Source organism: Neopsephotus bourkii, unplaced genomic scaffold (genome assembly GCF_033783945.1).
Source record: "Neopsephotus bourkii isolate Nb327-2 ecotype Australia unplaced genomic scaffold, CSIRO-AGI_Nbou_v1 NB_1080, whole genome shotgun sequence".
NCBI lineage: Eukaryota > Metazoa > Chordata > Aves > Psittaciformes > Psittacidae > Neopsephotus > Neopsephotus bourkii.
In genome coordinates this window covers 1,232,968-1,254,172 of record NW_026901568.1, presented here as the reverse complement: position 1 = coordinate 1,254,172, position 21,205 = coordinate 1,232,968, and the positions used below count along the sequence as shown (strand labels likewise).

Sequence of the window (21,205 nt, the reverse complement as noted above, 5' to 3'; positions counted from 1 at the left end):
TTAGGAATGAGAGCTTGCTATGCAAATGACAGGACAAATCATGTGAAAAAGTCAAGATAAACTGCATATTAAGACATTATGTTACATAAAATTAATACCGCATTTCTCTCTTGCTTACTACTACACTGGAAGATATTTTTTTTGAACTCCTTTATCTCCTGATCAGCCATTGTCTGCTGCTTTTTTTTAAAGTGGTGCACAGAAAAAGTGCTAAACATATTATTACCTTTTATTGTAACACGAGATGACAAGAGATCCTTTTTAGCAAAGTATATCCTTTACTGCCTTTAGTTTTGTGCTGTCACATATTTGATTTGAAACTATAGAAAAGTAAGGTGCTTAAATATTACTGTTAAAACTCATATGGGTTTTGTCTTTTCCTCTATTGTTTTTTTCTTTTCCTTCCTTTTTTTTGGGTGGAGGGTAGAGGGGTGGGTTTCTAGGGAAATAGTCTTCTTGCATTACCAGGACTGACAAAATGGTTCTCATGTAGTCTGCAAATTAAACACAAGTGCAGTGATTATTTTGAATAGCTAAATTACATTCTAGAAAGCTTGCAGAATTCATAGCATTGTCATTAGGTATCCGCTTGAATACAATTTGTGTAACCTTGGCCAAGACAGCCTGTCATTTTAATGTCAGTGTTTTATCTGAACAAGACATCATCCTTTCAGATACAGTGTACAGGTTCCTTGCAAAGATGCCCGTGCAGAAATGTGTTAACAGTTGCAAATATGAAATGCTATCAAGTTCATCACTGTAGCTGTTTGTCACTGAAATGTCATGGAAAGCGGCTTTTAATGGTATCTCACATAATATGAAAGAATTGAAGACATCTGTATGCTGGGTGAATGTGGAATGGTAAAGACATCGTGGTAGGGCCTCTCTGTTAAAATTGCATGGGAGTCTAGTGCTGTTATTTGCATCACTGAGCCTTCCTTCAATTTTCTTAAAAACCTGTCGTAATAAGGTCTAGATCCCATCAGCTGAGGGATACTCAGCTCTGGATTTCTGCACAGAAGGCAAGGGTTTTCTGGGAGGGAAAGGACCCAGTTGATGGTTTCTTGTAAAAATAAATAAATCTTAACAGGGTTTACCATATTCCTTGCTGTAAAGAATTCCCATTACAATAATGTTCTGCAAAAGGGGACTTTAGTCCCCAGGAGAACGTGTTTGGTACCTTGGTGTGGGCTGTGGTGGCCTGTAAGGACTCTTTGACTTCAATACCCTCCGTGCCAGGCTCGAGGATGCTGGGTGATGTGGAGATGCTGTGGCAGCACACTCTGACCCCCTCTTTGCTCTTCTCTTGTGCTTCAGGTTCCAGTGTCGGTGGCTATGATGACACCTCAAGTGATCACTCCCCAGCAAATGCAGCAGATCCTCCAGCAACAAGTGCTAACTCCCCAGCAACTCCAAGTCCTGCTCCAACAGCAGCAGGCACTCATGCTTCAACAGGTAATTGTTTCCTTAACAGCTCCAGTTGTTTGCTCCCTCCCAAAATGTTCCCAGGGAAAGAAACAGTCCGTGTCTCAGATCTCAACCTTGGAGCAGCCATGCTCTGGGATGAACTGACTGCTCTTGTTTTTAATTCTAGAAATAGCTACTGGAAACAAAACCAGGGAGCAGTGCTAGGAGTGTTTCCAAGATCAGCTAAATAATACAGATGCGTATTTAAGTGTCAGGATTTCGGCAGATGTTCCTGTTGCTTTTGCCTGCATCCCCCAGAAAGCATGGTGTGCCCTGACTAATGGGAATAAACAAGGTAGTAGGGTGATAATCTCCATTTTAGACCTTGTTATGTCCATCTGGCACCCTAAAGGACTATGGAAATGGTGGCAATAAAAGTGAAGAGGTTGGAAAGCCTTAATTGGCTTGACTTCAGCCAACGTACACCGTGTGGTGTGTCAGTGTTTCTCACAGCCTGTGGTCCTTTTTCAGCTCAGAGTTGGCCACTGACAAGCCCCAAGGCTCTGTTATCATGGGGTAGGGCACAGTGGGGGCTGAAGAATCCTGGGTGGGCATCAGCATCCACCACAGCCTGACCTTGTGTGCTCCCTCTTGCCCACGCCAGAGCACTGCCTGTGCTGTGCACATCTGGAGAGTGGGGAGGAGGAGAGTATTTCCCAGGATGTCTATGCATGTATTGAACAACACTTAATACAGTCAAACCCTATCATTTAGAAAGCATGTGTGTTTCACAACAGAGATTCGCCAGGCTCTCTCAGCAAGGGCATTTTGGCTTTGTTGTTACAATCAAAGGTCATTCCATGCCTTATTTTAATTAGTTTGTGTAGAAAATGGTATGTTTTTCATCAGTTCATTTTGGAGATTACTTTTCAAACGATAATGCCAAGAATAGTCAGTGTGCACTGAATTTATTGTTGAGTTTCAAACTAAAGGTCAGACCATTACAGATAAAAGGATGCTATTTTTCAAATCACAGTTTGTGTGTTACACGAAAAAGGGACACTGAATTGGCTCTCTACTTTGTTACTTACCATCTTTCCTTTTCTTTGTAGCAGCAGCTTCAAGAGTTTTATAAGAAACAACAGGAACAGTTACAGCTTCAACTTTTACAGCAACAACATGCTGGAAAACAGCCTAAAGAGGTACAGACAATACCCATTTTACTTTCAAACCACAGGTCCCTAGGGACTGTCTATGGCTATTAAACTGTCATTCATCTTATAAATGATTGCACAACTGAACTGACTCTATCGGGTCTCAGCTTTCAGATTTAGAGTTATTGTCCTGTTTTCGCCTGTATTTTTCTGTGCTTTCCATTTGCTTGCTGCCACATATTTTATAGCAGGGGACCATGCCTTGGTGTTTGGTACGAGTACTGGAGCAAGCATCTAGATTGTATCTGGAGAGAGTGCTTTTGGAAGTTAGTTATGTTGTAAAGGGGAGGGGGCAAGGCAGCAGGCCCAGATATGGTGCTGTTCTCTCTAACAGAGCAAAGTGCTGAGATGTTTGGGTTTGCGGTTTCCAAATGGAGAGGTTCTGGTTGCACATTCTTTGCAGCACGGGTTTAGCAGGAGGGACCACACCGTAGCAATGTTGGTGGTGGCACCAAGAAATGAGGTCTGAGAGACATCATGGGAACGCTGCCTGTTCATGGTGTGGTGCTGGGAGACCTCGTTCTGATGCCACCATCGTCTGTGGCATGAACAGGGCAGAGTAGTTTCTGCATGTCCTTTCAATACACTTTCAAAGTACCCATTATATCCTAAACTTTGTTGGTTTTGGTGTGCTCAGATTTAGTTTTGTTGCAGTTAAGTTTCTTTTTAAGGCACTGAGTTCACCTCTCTAGTCACAAGGAGTTGGAGGCTTCATGTTTAATCTGACATCAGTGCTGGCTTAGGTAGATCCTAGAAAGCTGCTTCTTGGCATGAAACACTGTGTGATGTCCTGCCATAGCGACAGCGTTTGTGTGTCACTTTACAAGTGGTGGTGCTCGGAGCACACACTGGTTTCTGCCCCCCCAGATTTCGGCAATTGTGCCACGTGTGCCAAGTTACAACCCAGAGTGAATTTTTCCAGCTGAGTTATAAACCCCTGAAAATAGGGGGTTTATAATGGAAACGCTGACACAACCTTAACCATAGCACGCTTACGGGCGCCACTATAATAAAAAGGGAACAGATTAAAAAGTGTCTAAAATGTAAATCTAAAGGACTAACAGTAATTAAAATGGAAATGGCACAGGGAGGGAAGGCATGTAATTGTGAGATATCACTGTGCAGAATGCTCTCAGCTTTGTTTTGCTGGCTGTTTTTCTAATTCAGTAGGGCTTACTCATCAGTGGCAGTTCAATGCGCGTTAATGACTCTGGGATGCAGGCATCACTCTGGACAAAGAAATGATTATTGTGCGGTCAAAAGAAGTTCAAAGACAAGAAGGGAATTTCAGTTTTTTCCTTAGAGATCCACATTCAAGAGCATATAAATTAAGCCAAATGTTAAAAACCACAGTCTGAAAGCTGACTTCAAAGTCACAACTCTCTAATTAATGAACTGCGAGCTTCAGTTTGGACAAGTCGTGGTTTGATGCGCCCATAAATCAACATGACAGGTCTGTTTCACAGTCTCAGACAGCGCTTGTCATTGAGTCACATCAGATGTAAACACAGCAGAAAAAAGAGGGAATATGAAGGAGGTGCAATTGATCAACAGAATTGGTAAAAACCCACTTTTGAAACGCATTATGCATGATCACAGGAAATGGCGATAGCCTCAAGAGGCTTTCTCCTTCTGCTGTTGCTTTTTTGAATCAGATTTCTAACAGCCTTCAAAAGGGAGAATAAGAATTATGGAGCTTCTCCCCTGTGGCTGGCAGGCAATAACCCCCTGTTGTTATTTTGTGCTTCTTTCTTTTCAAAGGCGTCAAAATTTAGTTTTTTAAAGATCTTTAACTCTATATTTGAAGACAAACAATAAAGGGCTGCCACTGTCATTCTTATCAGTTACCAGGGATTGTATTTTTTCTTTCTGTTGCCACTTCTTATTAACCTCTTATTTGGTCTATTAGACATAGTTTTGAATGCAAGCCTGCATGCTGGGAGAACATGAAAGTTCAGATGAGCTCAGAGGGCAGATAAAGAAATTTGAAGGGGAAAGTTACACAGCAGAATGAACGATAAAAGTTAACTCTTCTAAATTGCTGTTGTCAGACAGGAGAGCATCTCAGACACAAAGATGAGGGCTTGGAGCTTAAAGGAAAAAAATACTTTGTGTTAAAAAAGACGAGAAGGGAAGTTAGACAATGTGATGGCATTTCAATATCTAACACACTGATTTACTGTGGTCACACTTCTGATATTACACTATCGAAAGCAACCATAAGAAAGGACTCCTTCCTGTTTCAAGAAGAGCATTTTAACACGATAGCTGTTAAGAGAACAAGGGGCCCAAGTCCTTCAGCTTTTTCTAGGGGTCGGAGGGGTATTTTTGCTGATGGCTTCAGCAGAGGCCTGTTTCAGTGCTGTATTTCATCCCACAGGTTTGTTCAGCCCCATTTTTCCTGCCTTAAGAAGGTTGTTCTTGCTAAATTAGCATGCAAGTGGTGATCTTTTATTTTTAGTATTATTATTATTATCCACCCTCCCAGTACTAACAACTGGCGGTGGGGTGCCATGGCAAGCAGTGCCATGGTGGGGATGAGTGGCTGCAGTGCTAACGAAGGCTGAGTTTGTACCTTGACAGACGGAACAAGTGTATTCATGTACTGCATCCCCCAAGTCATTTTGTGAGTGCCTTGTCCTATTGTACTGTTGTGAAAGAGGGGAAACACAACCAATCTCCCAAGCCCTACTGGTAAAAGGGATCTGTCCCCCAAGCAGAATGACAAACAGACCCCAGTAAGGTGTCTGGTGGGTTTTATTAGGGGGCTGCGTGGTGTAGCAGAGCACAAGAGGTGCTGGGGTGAGATCCAAGCCCTGTGCCCATGGGGCTGCCTCTCCCCCTGCCAGGTCGGGTGTCCCCAGGGCAAGGGGGGCTTCAGAGCTGCAGAAGGATCCTGCTGTGTGCCGTGGCGCTGGACGGAGCGGGCAGTGTGCCGAACAGGGCCGTTTGTCCTCCGGCAGTTGTGACAGTTTATGTTAGGCAGTAGGGAGTAACCTAAGAAAGGAAAACAGACCTTTGACAGAAGCTTTAGGGAGGGGATCAAAAATGCAAGTTTTATCAGGATATTTCAGCATTTTAACACTGACTACTGACCTGACAACAGGACTGCACTGAGACCTTTTTTGTATGCATTCAATTGTGAGAAGTAAACAAACTGCCTTGTATCCTGTGTTTGGTAACTGGGTGGGGAGCACAGTTTGGCAATGTGTCTTGCTTTTAAATTCTTTCTTGGACAATGGGCCTTGTATACTTTTATATCCTGGCTTTTCAAAGTAGAGAGTGTTCAAGAGTTTTTCTTAGGATAGCTGAGAAGACAACTATGGGCATCAATTTATATAAAGGTTATTGGTTTTCTTAAAAAAAGAGCATGCTAACTTTACTGTCAGATGGCAAATGGGTAAAACACAGCTTACTGTAACTAGATTTTTATGTAATACCATTTATTATATATAAAAATATATTTACAAAATGAATATTTATGGAGGCAAACAATAGCTCCTGATGTAACTGTTGCTAGGGCCTACATTCATCTGGTGCTGTTGCAGATAGTTGCAGCAGCTGGATCTGTCTGAGCAAGCTGTTGCAAAGAAATGAAAACTCTCCAAGGTTCAGAACATCTAAACATTTGTTTGTTTAACTGTGTTCTTGAAGTCCTAGATTTCCTTTGGAAAGAAATTGATTTTATAAATAAGATAAATAGACTGACTTACTGTCAGTAGACAGACTGACTTACTGTCAGGTAGACTGTCAGTACGGTTGTGGGTACACGGTTTCCCTATTAAGGTTGATGTGGCACGGTGGTAAAAGAAGGTGGGGGACAACCCCCTGGCTGTGCCCATCAGTCCTGTTCCTGTAGCTCTGGTGGAGTTCTTTCCCAGCTTGTCACCAGTAGGGAATGGGGCCAGCGATGCTTTGGCTTGGTGTCAGGGAAGGGTGACAGAAAGCTTGGGGTCTGGCTGGGGTTTGTTTGTGAAAGTATGCAGGTTTGTTACGGAAAGAGTTAATTTTTCTTTCCATAGTTGTTAGCCATAATGTGTATAAGACCTCCACCTTGATATGATTCCTAGCAGATTAGGGATATTAGATAATTTCCTTCTATTTATTGTACTGCTGCACTGTATTATCTTTCTATCACTCAGATAATTACTAAGGAAATCTACATTAATTTTTTTTGGCTAGCACAAGGTACTGCTAAACACTGGCATGATGTATTGATGTTTTACACAACAAAAGTTTTCCTCCTGTCATTGTACAATAAATAAAAAGATATTTATCAAAATGCAAAGCCTTTCATGGGTTTTAAAGAACAAAGCAAATAAAATACGAGATGAGCATGGAAGCAGAACCTAGAGGCTTCCTTAACTGCACAAAATTAAGGACTCTGAAGCCTGAAGTACTGTACATATTAAACACTCACATTCAAGTAAGATGTTGTTTGCTAAATTATGAATGTGTGTAATTAAAATCTAGTGGCTGTTTCTATGAAAGATTTACAATGTTATTTCATCGTTTGTCATGGCTAATTAACAATATTAGATGAAGTTTTTCTTCTTCAAAGGTCTGATTTTTTCTCATTTATTTATGTCAGAAGTGATAAACAGAGTAGTTAAAAGCTTCTCTGGGTACAGTAGTGAGAAAAGCAACATGTTCTCTTACACCTCGGAGGTTCAGAGTTCACATCCCTGTGGAGTAAAGCAGCTCCATCTTCTTTCTAGTGAGAATAATTAAAATTTTCAAAGTGCAGAAGTAGCAGCCTTAAACACAGCACAGACTATTCCAAACATAACAGAGTATTGTGGGGCTTGATGGATGAAGCAGGCAGAGCACAGCGCAGGGTTGTTTTTCATTACATCTAAGTGTGATGTGATGGTGCGGTGTGGTTCTCAAGTTATACATGTTCTTTGCCTCAGAATTACACAGGACTTTTAAGAGCTGCCAGCAGCGTTTGCTTTACCCACCACTGAAACACAGCCGCTTCTGGGGTAAAACTTGACCATGTGGATCAGGAGATGCTGCATACATTGTTAGTTGGGATGAGAGGAAAGATTTGGGTAGGATGAAAGCAACCGCTGGAGGTGGGAATCGACTGCAGCCCTGTGCCTTGGGGTCTTTCATACGGGGTGGTGGGCTTACTAGCTTGCCTTGATAGTGGGTGACTGTGATCCGCAGTTGAAGGGTGTTGAGACGAGGAGCCCTGTAAACCCTCTGTTAGCGCTTTGCTTTGTATTGACAAATGTGCATCTTTTCTCTTCCAGCCCCAGCAACAGCAGGTGGCTACGCAGCAGTTGGCCTTCCAGCAGCAACTCTTACAGATGCAGCAGTTGCAACAGCAGCACCTCCTGTCTTTGCAGCGTCAGGGCCTGCTGACGATCCAGCCTGGCCAGCCTACTCTGCCTTTGCAGCCCCTTGCACAAGGTTGGTGAGGGGTTTGGGAGTGGCCGGGTGTCTGGCAAAGCGATAGCATGCGTGCACACACACAGAATTGTCACCCAGTAAGACAGAGACAGATCTCATAGGCTCATAAAATAATAAACACAGAAAAACCCTGACAGGCAGGGCAGGCATTATAGAGGTATTTCTTGAGAAGGGCAGTGATGAAATCATGGACAGCTCTGGCTAGCGGGAGGCAGGCAGTTTGGAGTTCAGACGCGATTTGCACAACTGTAGCCAGTCTGGTGGACTTGAAGCTGCTGGTTGTACACATCTGGGCTTCATATCCTTCACAGGAGGCATCTTAATCGATTCTTGGTGCTCAGTTCATGGCTTAAGGTAGCGTGAGAGCAGCTTTTCCTTCTTTAAATGTGCTATTTGGGCTCTTTCTGGTTCCAGCCTGGCAAAGAGCCGGGCGCAGAGCAGCTCTGATCTGCACGCTGCCGAGCTGTAGAAATTGGATTGCCCTTTGCAGCAGCTGGGAGGGAGGGGTGGCAGTGTCTTCTCTCCATGCCTGTTTACATGGCCCTCATTTCACTGCCTGTGTGCATCATAGCTTCATTCCTCCCTCCACACTGAGGCAAATTGAGATTAACGCCGTTTAATTTTAATGGTGGTGTTGACAATTAGATCCTCCTACATCTTTATTCACCCTGCACTCTGCCAGAAGTTACTGCTTTGCTGAAATCCCTATTTTTATTTTTCTTTTAAGATATTGATACATTGAAAGCAATAACTACTTAATCTCTGTATTTCTGATAGTGATCATAGCCTGGGGGTTTTATTCTCTTTTCCTATTGGGCTTGAATTTACTTCCTGTATTAAACTAGGCTTTTCCGCAAGGCTTGGGATATTTTAACAGCTTTGGTTGAGCTCTGGCTGCAGTGGTTAAGGTAACCTGTTCAAAGTTGGCATGTCTCAGGGAAGACCAGGTCTTTCAACCGTGATGTTGGTATTTCTGAATGATCATGCCTTTTTGTTCCCTTGCTCCATAACAAATTTAAACATCCACCTCAGCAACTTGAGTCAGCTCAGGCTGAATGACTTGGGCTCTTCAGAGCAGCCTTAGGGCTGCTACTAGTTGCTAAACCATGTAATGAATTTACGTTCAGCTCTATACAGTTAAATGGGGGGGAGAGGACAAAATTGCTTCTGTTTTTCACCTTCCTTTTTTGTGTGTCTGTAGCTGCAAAAAGGAGAGTGAGGTAGCTGGAGAATATTAACTTCTATGGGTAAATGGAAACAAAACTGAGGAGTGCTTTGTGTGCGGCTGGCATGTTTTACTTAGGCTTATTTTTGCCAGCTCCACAAAGGAATTTGAGTCCCTGTTTTAAAAGGCTAAGTTTTGGGACCTACCACCTCTGTCTGTGAGACTCAGTTTAGCTTTTACATCATCCCAAAGCTGGACACCAGGTCTAGACTAGTCCTGTGCATGAGTCGAGGCAGATGTTTAGGAAGGTGGTGCCTGGCTTGGAGCTGCAGGGTCAGGCGTGGGGTGGTAGCTGGTCAGTCACTGTCGATACACGGTCTCATGGGGAGAAGGCATGAAACGAGTCTAGGAAAAAGGGCACGTAGATAAAATGCCATTTATAATTGCAGAATGTTGTATCGTGTGTTAATTATGCTTCAGATTTATTGTTGGAAGCATCCCAGGGTGTTCCCACAAACCCCCCGGACTCAGGCTTCAACCTTTCTAATTTTTCCCACAGCTCCTATACTATTAAGTTTTCTCGGTAAGGTTCATTGTATAGTACATCAGTTAAGCTGTCCAAAGGAGGGCAATTGGGCAGTGACAAGACACGCTCATGTGTAATGTGAAAGAAATGAATGTGGTGATGCATGAAGTGTAATCTGTGCAGTAACACATCGGAGACACCAGTAGGTAATTCAGCAGTCATGGCATTGATTGATATGGTTAGCAGGGTAGTGTAACTATTAGTCCTCACGATGAAGCGTATTTAAAACCTAAGGGGTGCTGACTTGCACGCTGAAGACGACATAAACATAAGGAGAAAGGGCTGGTTCTTGCAGGGAAATGAGTTGTGAGCATTGGGGGAGGCGCAAGCGGGGGCTGGTGGAGGGAGGAAGGAGTAACTTGAGAATTCAGGCAGGGTGCAGTACAGCATGATATTTTATTTTTCTTTATCAGAGAGACGATGGCTTAAAACTGATGTCGTTATGAGGTTTAAATCAACTTTCTGCTTGCTTGAACATGGTCACCTGGGTATGGAGGTACAAGGACACAAAGAGGTTGAGCAACTCTGTTTGTCTTTGAGCTGGTGATACCTGGGGTTGGGAAATTGAGTTCCGTGAGCAGTAATCTGTCAACTGTCCCCACAACATACATTTTTTAAACCTGTGCCTACATTTTCTTTCATAATCAAAGGGACAAGTTGTGCTGAAAAATGCAATGAAGAGCCAGGGCTATAGTTTAAAATAATTGGTAATGGACACTTCTTAGTGTAAAGAAAGAATTACATACACCATACCCTTTTATTTTCAGAACAGTTTGCAAGACTGAGACATACACTGTAAGTGTGCATACAAAACAACCTCATCCCCTTAGTAAATGTAGCTGTGAATTTGGTTAAAAGCATTTTGCTTTTATTCATTCTTAAGTATCTGCAATAGTAATAAATGCTTCTAAGGAGAGAATGCTGCTTCGTAAGTGATATTTTTGTTATGTTTTCAGAACTAATACATTGTTTAAAGCAGGATTTTAGTTTCATTTTAGTTTTTAGTGCTCGCCCATTGTCTTACACAAAATACCACATCCTTTAATATTATATTTGTGTAATCTTTGCTGCTTTGTATTTAGACACATCTATAATCTAGATTTTACATCTGTACATAGTGGCAATTTAAAAATAAACCGCATTTCAGCACTGTTCTGAGCTGTGAGAGCTGGATCTTTAGTGGCTGCAAAATGAAACTGCAAATCGCACTTCAGATCACCCGTGAGTGAAAATAATAGGACTGAGACATCTGGGTGCCTGATTGCTCCCGTGGATTTGGCAGTTTCAGGGCTCAGTCCCGCTCTGGTATGTAGGCAGTTGCAGCACCAGCAGCAGTGATCTCGGGTAATTGCAGCACAGTTCTGGGAATCTGACTTGGAATTTAGCTCTCGCAGTTAAAATGAAACTGTTAAATGGTAAATTACATAATTTATTGCAAGTGTTCTTGGATCTATTTGACTTGCTTTTACCATTTGTTCTATTATTTTATTTAACCATTTTGCTGGGTGAGTAATGAGCACACCTTTCAGCTGCCCAGTTTGACAGGCTTGGTAGGAATTCTCTCTAGAATTATACTAAAAGAACGAAATTTGTGGAAGGAGGAGAAGGGCTTTTTCTAGATTTCATTTTATCAATTAATTGATGTTGTCATTTTAAAGTGATGATTGTGTGCAGATGAAGATGACATCACACTTAGCTCCTTAAATTAACATCACCCAGCCTGAAATCCTCCTTATTACCTCAGCATTCTTTCACCACACAGTTGGGTATATTTTGTTTTACTTTCAGTATTTGGTATAGTTATCACTAGTACTAGTACAAGCTCCAGTTATATAGGAAGTTAGACCAAACAGCTTTTTATTGACTTCTAGGAGATCTGCATATAAATATAAAAGTGTATGTAGGTATAAGTATTGTGTGTATGTATTTTAACAGCTGTAACACTTGCAAGCTTTTCCTTGCATAAATAAAGCATTAGTAGATCCAGAAGTGTCCAGGAGGAGATGGGAAGGGGAGAGGAGAAAGGGGAACAGGGAGAGGGGATGCCAGCCAGCCTCTAATTAAAAACCTGCAGAAACCCAGATAAGGGAGTGGTGGCAAAAAAAAAAAAGAAAAGAAAAAGAAGTGAAAAAAAGGCCAGTTATTCTTTCCCTATTTGCTTATTCTGGAAAATAAAAATAGGTGTCGACTCATATGGTCTCCTATCAATATGTTATCAACAGACAAGTCTATTCACTATTGTTTCAATTGAGTAAACAGTGGTGTAAGGGTCAGCCGTGCTCCCAGGTAATTGTTAGTGTGCAGACAGTCCTGTCAAGCATGTTGGCTAAAAATACATCCCACACTGTCACTTCGCAAGGTGTTTGAAAATAATAGCCCGACACAGCAAAACAGGACACAGGCTTGTGTACTGACCTTTGTCTTTGTTTAATTTGCTCAGAGGTTTCATTTCAAGGGACAAGTAATAATTGAATATGTTTAATAACTAAATGCTCATTTGGGACAAAATCCATCAGAATGTAATTGGCATTTGGGTCTGATGAGAGGCAAATGACGTGGCTTTAGAGAAACGGATGTGTCCGAAGAATAGCTGATCGCTTAATGTATAAATTGAAGCCTTTTTTCATAATATATATTAATTGCAGATACTTAAGGATTTTAACATTTTTTTGTAGTGAACCGTTACTGGAGACCGACTGTTTTTGTTAATGCTACTCTCAGAAAGGCGGGGAAGGTTATTGGTCTGTCGTGCAATAATTTACTCCTCTTTGATATGCAAACGATCCACGGTGAATATAAAAAAATCCTATCAGACTCATTTCACAGTTCTTAACCACTTAGATTCTCTGGAGTCTATCGCCTCATTAGACCAGTGCTCTCCAAAGCTAGCATAATTAAAATCTTTAACAGTTTAGCAAAGTAAAGATGTTTGGCTGATCACGTTGAGATGATTATCTATCCATTGTATTCTAAATGACAAAAATAAATTAAATTTAGACCTTGGCATTTTTTATTATGTGTTTCAAATGAATATAATGCATATTGCCTTTTTTATTTCGATACCTTAGGTTTGGTGAGATACGTGCCTGTGTGAGCTGCTGCTGTACACTCAGAAAATGGCAGGTTTCCTTAGGATAGCTCTGGTGCTACAATATGGTGAAACAATGAACAGTTATCCCAGTGATGGATCTGGGAGCACAGTGATGAGAAACCTCTTTAAAAACACACAGACACTGGCTCTTGTTAATCTGTTTTACCCTGAATATTTAAGTGATGCGTCTCTACTGCTAATTTTTTCCCATGGCCTTCTCTGAAAGAGCACTTGAGCTAGTCTTCAGTGAGAGCAACTTGACTTGTTTGATCATGTCACAAACATAAGCTTTATCCAAAAGCATGATCTCAGTTTGAGCCTGTGTCATGCTGACGCGTGCAGCTCCTCTTCCAGCCTGGAAGTTTGCAAAGTTTTTGCTTGTATTACTTACTGAATGCTGTGTACTAAACCTGGTGTCCATTTTGACACCATACAAAAATACATATTTTTTATTATTATGATTTCTTGAAGCTTATTTTATGTTTTCATTTTACTTATGAATGGCTCATTAGCATTGATCTAAGAAATGACAGTAATAATAGTGTTACTTGTGTAGAAAGTTATACAGTTTTTCAGTAGACACATCCATCAATTAAGTGAGCAGTTCGAGAAACCAAAATTAATGAGAAAGATAGGTGTGTTAATGAAATAATCATAGTATAATCAATTTGACTGTTAAAATTTGAACAGCATTTCAGGAAGACAATATGAATTCATAATTTATGTCTAAAAGTGATTAATAAAAACTGTATTTAATAACAAAGCTATTTGTCATCATTTAAAACTTAAGTACAAAATTAGTCATATTGTGGTTCATGTTGTCATAATAATAAAGCTGAGTATTTTTTTTTCCCTAAGACCTTCTTTTCTTTTAAAAAGAGGTTAGAAAGTATTCACTTTCCTTAAAAAAATAAAAAATCGTAACAAAAAAAAGAAAATAAGATAACAAATTTCTCCAGCTGACTGCAGAGTAACCTTTGGCCACCTTTGCTGTTGGCCTGGCTGTGAGCTCACAGGGATTTCTGCCTCAGTAGGGACCTGGAAGTGGGGCTTCTTGTCTAAAAATCTCATAAAATAATAATAATCAATGCAGTGCGTGTATGTGGTGTTGTGTTGTGTGGGTTCCCCTACCCATAGCCTGCATCTTGCATTACACAGGTATCGCAGGTGGCATATGAGAATATTCAGCAGCATCGCGCAGTGTTTAATATTAGACGTTAGCTATTGAAAAAAATACATGTGCAAAACCACACACACACAAACCTAACACTAGGCTTTGTTTACTGACTCTTTGATTTAATTACTGTTTGAAGACGGCCGAATTAGCTGTTAATTGATTTAATTATCCAATTTGTTTGTTTCAGGCATGATTCCAACAGAACTGCAGCAGCTCTGGAAGGAAGTGACAAGCTCGCACACAGCGGAGGAGGCAGCCAGCAACAACCACAGCAGCCTGGACCTGTCCACCACCTGTGTCTCCTCCTCCGCGCCGTCTAAGACCTCCTTAATCATCAACCCACACGCCTCAACTAATGGACAGCTATCGGTCCACACTCCTAAACGGGAGAGGTAGGTGCTGGTGGGGTTTCCACCCGGGAGCATCTCTGGAGAGTGTGCTGAAATGATGGCAGAATCATTGGGAGCAGTGGCCAACCGCCTTGGCCTCGGTTTTGTCCTCCACGTCTTTCTCTGTCTGGTTTTGGCGTGGTTGAATAGAGTCTCCACTGGGCAGAATATGCTCCTTTTGTTCAGATCTGTATGGCTTGTTAATTGGATCAATGTGGGCACAATTAGCTAATTAGTAGTGCATTGGATAAGCATACTGGGAGAAGTGTAAAGGGCGTAAGCTGGGTTTTTTGAGTTTTGCATCACGGGTGGTGTTGCAATTTGATGCATTTTGGATTTGCAGGCTGGAGGTGAGGCATGAAATCTGTTGGTCAGTACAGGCTGTTTCACCACCTGTTTATCTGCCAAATTTCAGTGCCCTTTCTTGTCTAACATGTTCCTTCCCCCCCCCCGTATTTACCTGCTTTCATGTGACAGGATATGCTTGAGTTCACCACATTTCTTTAAAACAAAGTAGATTTTTTTTTTTTATATTTTTAAGTGCTGATAAAATTAGGTAACTGGTGTTGTTTGGCTTTTTAAAGTGTGAGTTAATTTATACTTGCTAAGCTTGCCATTGTTACAAGAAGTGGCTTAAATCAGGGGTTGTCTGTTGACGTGCTTCTCGGCGCAGGCTCTGCTTTATTCCAAAGGATGCTTTATTGCAGGTTTGTTTCTTCACACCCCCAGATTTCACTGAGGCATGTCTAACAACATAACTTTTGCTTACAGTGAGACAGAGACGGTCCCAGGAACTCAGGCCGTGGGTACCAGCTCCTGCTGCAGCCTCAGCATCACTGCTGGCTGTGGAGAAGGAGGAGAAGGGTCTCTGAGAGCGTGTGAGCAGCATGGGCGCAGCGAGGAGGGCAGTGCTTCTTTGCATTCAGGAGAGTCCCTTTGCCCATCTAGAAATGTTAGAGCAGACACTAGTGAAAGCTGGATTTTATAGAAACTGATGGCTTTGTCTTTCTGTCCTCCTTTCATTCATTAGAAAGAGGCTAATGGAATTTTTAAGCCATAGAGTTTATATTTCTGGTGGTCTGAAAGTAGATTGATAGGGAAGCTGTATAAATACCTCTTATATCTTTCTAGTATTAAGAAAATAGTGCTGTTGGGAATAGATAGATTTTAAAGGCGAGCACACCCACTGTTGAAAGAACTGCTGTGTGTGTAAGGCGTCATTTTATATCCATTGCAAGGACATGTGGGGGAACATCAGCGTATACATTTATAATGCATGCAAGTGTCAAGGACATGGTTTTCATGAAGACTTACATGGGATACTAAAAACAATTTGATGTTTATTAAACAATTAAATTCCCTTTTTGCTGCATACGGAGCTGAACAAGATGGGTTTATGACTTTTCAATAAATTTTTTATCTATGTTTTTCTCACTGAGTATATAAAATAAAAACCCATGCAGTGAATCTTCTTTCACAAAATAAAGGCATGTACTGTCTGCTAATGGCAGTCTAAGTGAGGAAACAGTATGCCATTGCTGTTTAGCTTGAAATGCAGTGGCAATACAGGAATCTGTTCTGAAGTAAGAATTTTCTCTATGTATGCTATTCAGCAGACTGTAAATCCATGTGTCTGAGTCCTGTAATTGTGGCCTGGAGGCAACTGGAATCTACAAACAAGGTGATACATAAGTTTTTATTAGTCCAGTTCCAAATAAATTAATAAGGAAAGCATAAACTTGCCATTTGTATTGTTTGAGGTTTTCTTTTAGGTTAGAACACTTAAAATCCTCTGTGCTTGAATTGATAACTGCATTGTTAAAAGCCTGCCATTGTACTTTTCTTAAATATCCACTGAGTTCTCTACTACAATATCAAAATATAAAAATAGGTGCATTTAGGATTACAAATAAGAGAGCCACAGATTTTGCTTTATCTTGCCTCTGTTTGGTACATGGAGGGTTTATACTATCCATTTGCTGCAGTGATTGAATTACATCTTTATCCTTAAGTAGAGCAGGAGACTACATGCAGAAGAATGCCTACTGATGCACTTAAGGGTTTTTTTTGCAGTCTCATCAGGCACTGTGGTGCCTGCCTGGATTTCATATGACACAGAAACTCCTCTTGTTGAGATGTGTTGCACTGGTTTCCTTTCTGAAAGGATATTTATCTACAGGCAGGGAGTTCGGGGTGGTGTGTGAGCAGTGAGGAAAGAGTAGCTGTGCTCTGCCATCAGATACAGATTTGAAGGCTCACAGAAGGTGGAATTTTAGTGTATTTACAGAAATGTGAGCACAGGCATGAGCAGGGCTTGGTAGTGTTTTTGCTTGCAAAGATTAAGATTAGAAAACGTCATGGGTCTGGTGGGAGCATGAGTTTGTTAGACTTCCACTGAAATCCATGTATGTTCTTGAACCCAGCTGGTCCAGCACAACAACTGAGTCTGCAAATACAGGGGGCACGTGGAGGTGGTCCTAGCCCAAGCTTGCGTCAGATGGGGATGTTGGAAGGGCTTACAAGGGAGATATCAGCCCTTTCACCTCCCATCATACAACCCCACAGCTTGGGCTCAGCAGGGCAGGATTTTGGGTTATGGTTTCCCCCCTCTCATTCCTGCACCTTCTTTGCAACTGGCTGTGAGCTTTGCTCTTGGTATAACCAAGAGCTATTTATTTAGATTTAAGCAACAATAAAAACACGTAGTAAAAGCTGTAAGTGTCCTAACAGTTAAGCACAGCCACATCATAACGACTGCCCAGCAGCAATAAATAATCATATACAGGTAACATTAACTTTTAGGGTGTGTTGTAAAGCTGTTTTCTCCCCCTTCCTCTCGGGCTTTTGAGAAGGAGTGGGCTGCAGGAGGCAAGTTGGTTATGTGGGAGTTACTATCATCACTGTCATCTCTGGCACATGTCACTGGGATAGTTCAGCTGTGTTTTACAGGGTTCCTGATCCCACAGATCGGGCTGGGAGACTGCTGCAGACCTGCAAGACAGGAGGCACTTGGCTGACCTGCATAAAAGTGAGCAGCTGAGCAGCAGCTCTGCAGTACATCTGGGGTAAAAGCACGCTTTGGTTATAAACACAGGGCTTAAAATACCAGGAAAAGGTCCTTGGCTGCTTGGTATGCCCACAGGGCACTGTGCTGCCAGCCCAGCCTCATGGTACTCACAGCATAGCTTCAGTCCTGCGCAGGCTGCAGGGATACAGCTCTTGGTGTCACTGGTGATGCTGGCCACTGTGGAGCTGCCATGCTTGGAGCAGAAGTTCTCCTTTGTGGCAAAAAGCAAGTGGCAGGCGCTTGGCCAGAGTCACCTCAGGGTGTTTGAAAAGCAAAACCACATTCAAAAGCAGGAGGCATCCTGGGGAGGGGCTAGGGAGCATCGTGTTGCTTCTCTTGGTTTCTTTTTGCTCTGTGTGTGTGGCTTTCACAAGAATGGAACAATTTCCAACTGGAAAGAATGGGTTAATGCTTTCATTCGTTTGGGCTTCAAATGTATATTACATCTATGCTTTTGTCCCACATTTTGCCCAGTTTCTGTAAGTAGCGGCAGCAGCAGCTCTGGGGTTTGGTGCACAGCAATCTGTTAAGGAGATAAATAATCTGCTTTGGTATGACACTCCTACTCTCCTCTTTAATTTGTCTTACACAAGGAAAATTATAATTAAATCATTCAGGGTAAACCCTTGAGTGTAGAGAAGGAAAAAACACACTTTGGTAAAGATTGCCAATAGAGACCAACTTCCCTGTTGTGCCGTGCAGAGACATTTATCAATATTCAGCACTATTAAAGAGGGAACATTTCGTGTGATTTGTGAGGCGGATGCCAAAGCTCAAATCAAGGCTTGTTAAGATCCTTTCCCCGTGCAATCATGGGCATTCAGCATCATTAGAATTCAGCACTGACTGTGTGTTTCATGCTTTGATTTTACTCAGACAATTTAATAATGTTTATTGTGCTGATTATATATATAAATTCACTCAATGCAATAAACATACCTCAGTCATCAGTACCCTAAGGGAAATACTTAGTTATAGATACTTGTATTCGCTCAGGATAAACGAAAGTGAGACCATCAACCAGCATGCAAACCTCTCATCATCTTATCAGCATTTGGGTTTCTTCAGCAGGAAGCATTTTCTCTACACAAGTAAATAAATAAGTAACAGGAGCTAGTTAAGTACATCTGCTGTGCGTAGAGATGTCAAGGACAGAACCCGCTTTCCGTCTCGTTCCACTGCATCTTATTTGGGGGAAGCTAGATTAATTTCTTTAAGTAAAACAGCAAAACAAATACCCGGTCACTTCAGGTTAGCGCTAACTTTATAACCTGATGTGCAGTGGGCATCCCAAAACCTGCATGCTTGGGAATGTGCCCTATGTGGGATGGTTTGGAAAAGCAGAACAGTGCAGAATTCATTGGCCTTTTGCAGTGACCAGAGGTTGCTCCAGCTTGGGCTTGAACCAGGATGTCTGGGTGTGCTTTGGAGTGGTGCAGGCACCTATGTTGTGCTGATCTCATCCTGTGGCGTTGTTCTTTGACTGTGGCAGCAACAGGATGGTGGAGGCTGTATGCAAACCAGTGAGGTGTTGAAAGTCCAGGCATACTCATTTAGGAAACACATGTATTTGCAAGAGGTGAAGAGTTGGAGGTATAGGCTTGCATGTCTAAGAGACCTTTGTCCATCTGCCAGCAGTCCCATGTTTGTCCCTTGTCTTTATACCCTTTCCATCCATGCTTGAGTCTTGTCCTTCCACATATGCAAACACCCATCTCATAGGAAAACCTAATAAACAAAGGGATTTTTAAATGACATTTTCTCACCAGTATCACAGGAGGAAGGAATCTGGGGAAGGCTCTGAAGGGAAGTGAGAGGAATGGCATGGCAGACCATTGATCTGCTGGTTAGGCTTAATGCGTTGTGTTTTACTGTTGTTATCTTCCATGCCAGCTGATCCTCTATCAAAATCCCAAGGCCCTTAGATGAAGGCATTAGGATTCAGCACAATTAAGAATTACAGACTTTGGTCCATTATTAATGCTCGAGATGAAACAGTTCAGCCTGCAGTTCATATGCTCCGTGGGCCTGATCCTCTCTTGGCCTACCTCTCTCCATGTAGTCCCTGGTATTCGTTCTGCACTGGTGCCAGCATGAAATCTGCTCATCCCTGTCGACTCCTCTCATTTGCGCCGTGCGGTTGATTTTAGCTCGTTATAATTTACCATCAGCAGAGTTTTGTTAGATTAGGTTACTTCATATCCATTCTTTCTTAAGAAACGGGGTTCCTGGGGGCTTTCCTCCCAGAAGGTATTTAATTACTCCATGTACACAAACCCCGTCATGTCCCTGATGTTGTTACCTATGGTCTGAGCAGCTCGGGTGCCTCTGTGCAGCTTCCTCACTGCAGAGCCAGGTTGGAGTTGGAGACTCGAGCCGAGCCTCGATGCTCATCTGTACATTCGATAAACCATCAGCAGCGTGGCTTCTCTGTCTCATTTCACCTGGTATGGGTGTGATGGCTTCGGGGCTGGTCAGTCTGTTTGGTGATGGTGATGCTGTGACAGCCAGAGCAGGGCACTAGCCCAGCCATCTCCATTTATTATGTGCAGGTACAACCCAGAGCATCGCACTACCTGATCTGTTAGCACTCGCTCTCCTGACAAATCACCAGCAGTTACGCTGTGCTCCCCTGTCTGAGTCACTTCTCTCTGTAATCAGCTTTGAAAAAACACCAGCCGTGCCTCAGACCTGGAGTTGCTAACTTTCAGTTTTAAGCCTTATCAGGCGGCACTTCTTATTACTGGTGTTTCCAAGGCGGGGTGTGTGGTGTCCTTCACATTGCCCACACCACGTCTGCTGCCGCACTTGCGTTTTTGGGAAACCTGCTGCTAGATCAGTTGTGTAACACCATTGCTCCTCAGTCTGCCCAGGAGCTCCTTAATCAAATTATGCTTTTCAAAGACTTGTTTCCCTGAACCTTGTAAAATTATTTCTCGTTTATTTTATTTGGTTTTCCCTACAAAAGATGCAAAGCTAACCAGTGTGGGATTGCTTGGTGCGTCCCTGTGCTGAATAAGGGTGCTGTGTTTGACACTTGGGAGCTGCCCCGGCACTGGGGAGCTGCAGCACGCCAACACTTCACTGCTTTCTGGTCCTGTGTAATAACCATCAGTTGTACAACTCCAAACACTAAGCTAATGTATCAAAAAGCACTTAAAATAGATCGGGTGAGCCTTGGCAGACGCCTAACAGAACTTTTCCAAATTTTAGCATATGTATTGTTTTATTCCTCCATCTGGCCAACAGATCATTGTTTGATATCTGAGTGCTTTGCATATCTCCTCCCTTTTCTTGCAACTGAGATACTTACACGTGCATTTAATACAGCTTAATGCTATTTTTGCATACCAGAGAAATAGCTGATGGCTTTCTGTTAATTGCATGCACTTTGCAGTTAAACTTTTACTAAAACATTCCTGTCTAAATACTTGAAGTCCAATGAAAATTTGTCCTCTTCTTTTATTAGAGGTGTTTATGTAGTAGTCTTAAAAAGGGACCTGTTTCTGTTTTACTGCACCGTGGATTCCTGTTTCTTTTTATTTCCTCCTGTGTGCAAGTTGTCCTCCCTTACCATTTGCTCAGGGGATCTGATTCCTAAACAGCTGAGCCCGGAGCTAATGAAGAGCTGTGGTATTTTTTTTATCATACGTATCACAGCCTGAGAGTGGAAAAGAAACACCCTTGAAAA

General features: G+C 42.1%; 1 protein-coding gene and 1 long non-coding RNA gene across 19 annotated transcripts in view; one reads left to right on the top strand and one right to left on the bottom strand.

The window, feature by feature from the left end:
• LOC133216978 (uncharacterized) overlaps positions 1-21,205 on the bottom strand; it is a 185,881-nt gene that overhangs the window by 50,092 nt on the left and 114,584 nt on the right. The window lies entirely within an intron of this gene.
• FOXP1 (forkhead box P1) overlaps positions 1-21,205 on the top strand; it is a 386,028-nt gene that overhangs the window by 308,743 nt on the left and 56,080 nt on the right. For 16 of the 18 annotated variants that reach the window (XM_061362086.1, XM_061362097.1, XM_061362095.1 and 13 more), the window contains 4 exons: positions 1,318-1,455; positions 2,520-2,609; positions 7,880-8,039; positions 14,246-14,450. In XM_061362086.1, coding sequence (XP_061218070.1) covers positions 1,318-1,455; positions 2,520-2,609; positions 7,880-8,039; positions 14,246-14,450 — 593 coding nt within the window. The remainder of the gene's footprint in view (positions 1-1,317; positions 1,456-2,519; positions 2,610-7,879; positions 8,040-14,245; positions 14,451-21,205) is intronic. The other 2 variants (XM_061362096.1, XM_061362102.1) reach the window with 1 other exon arrangement.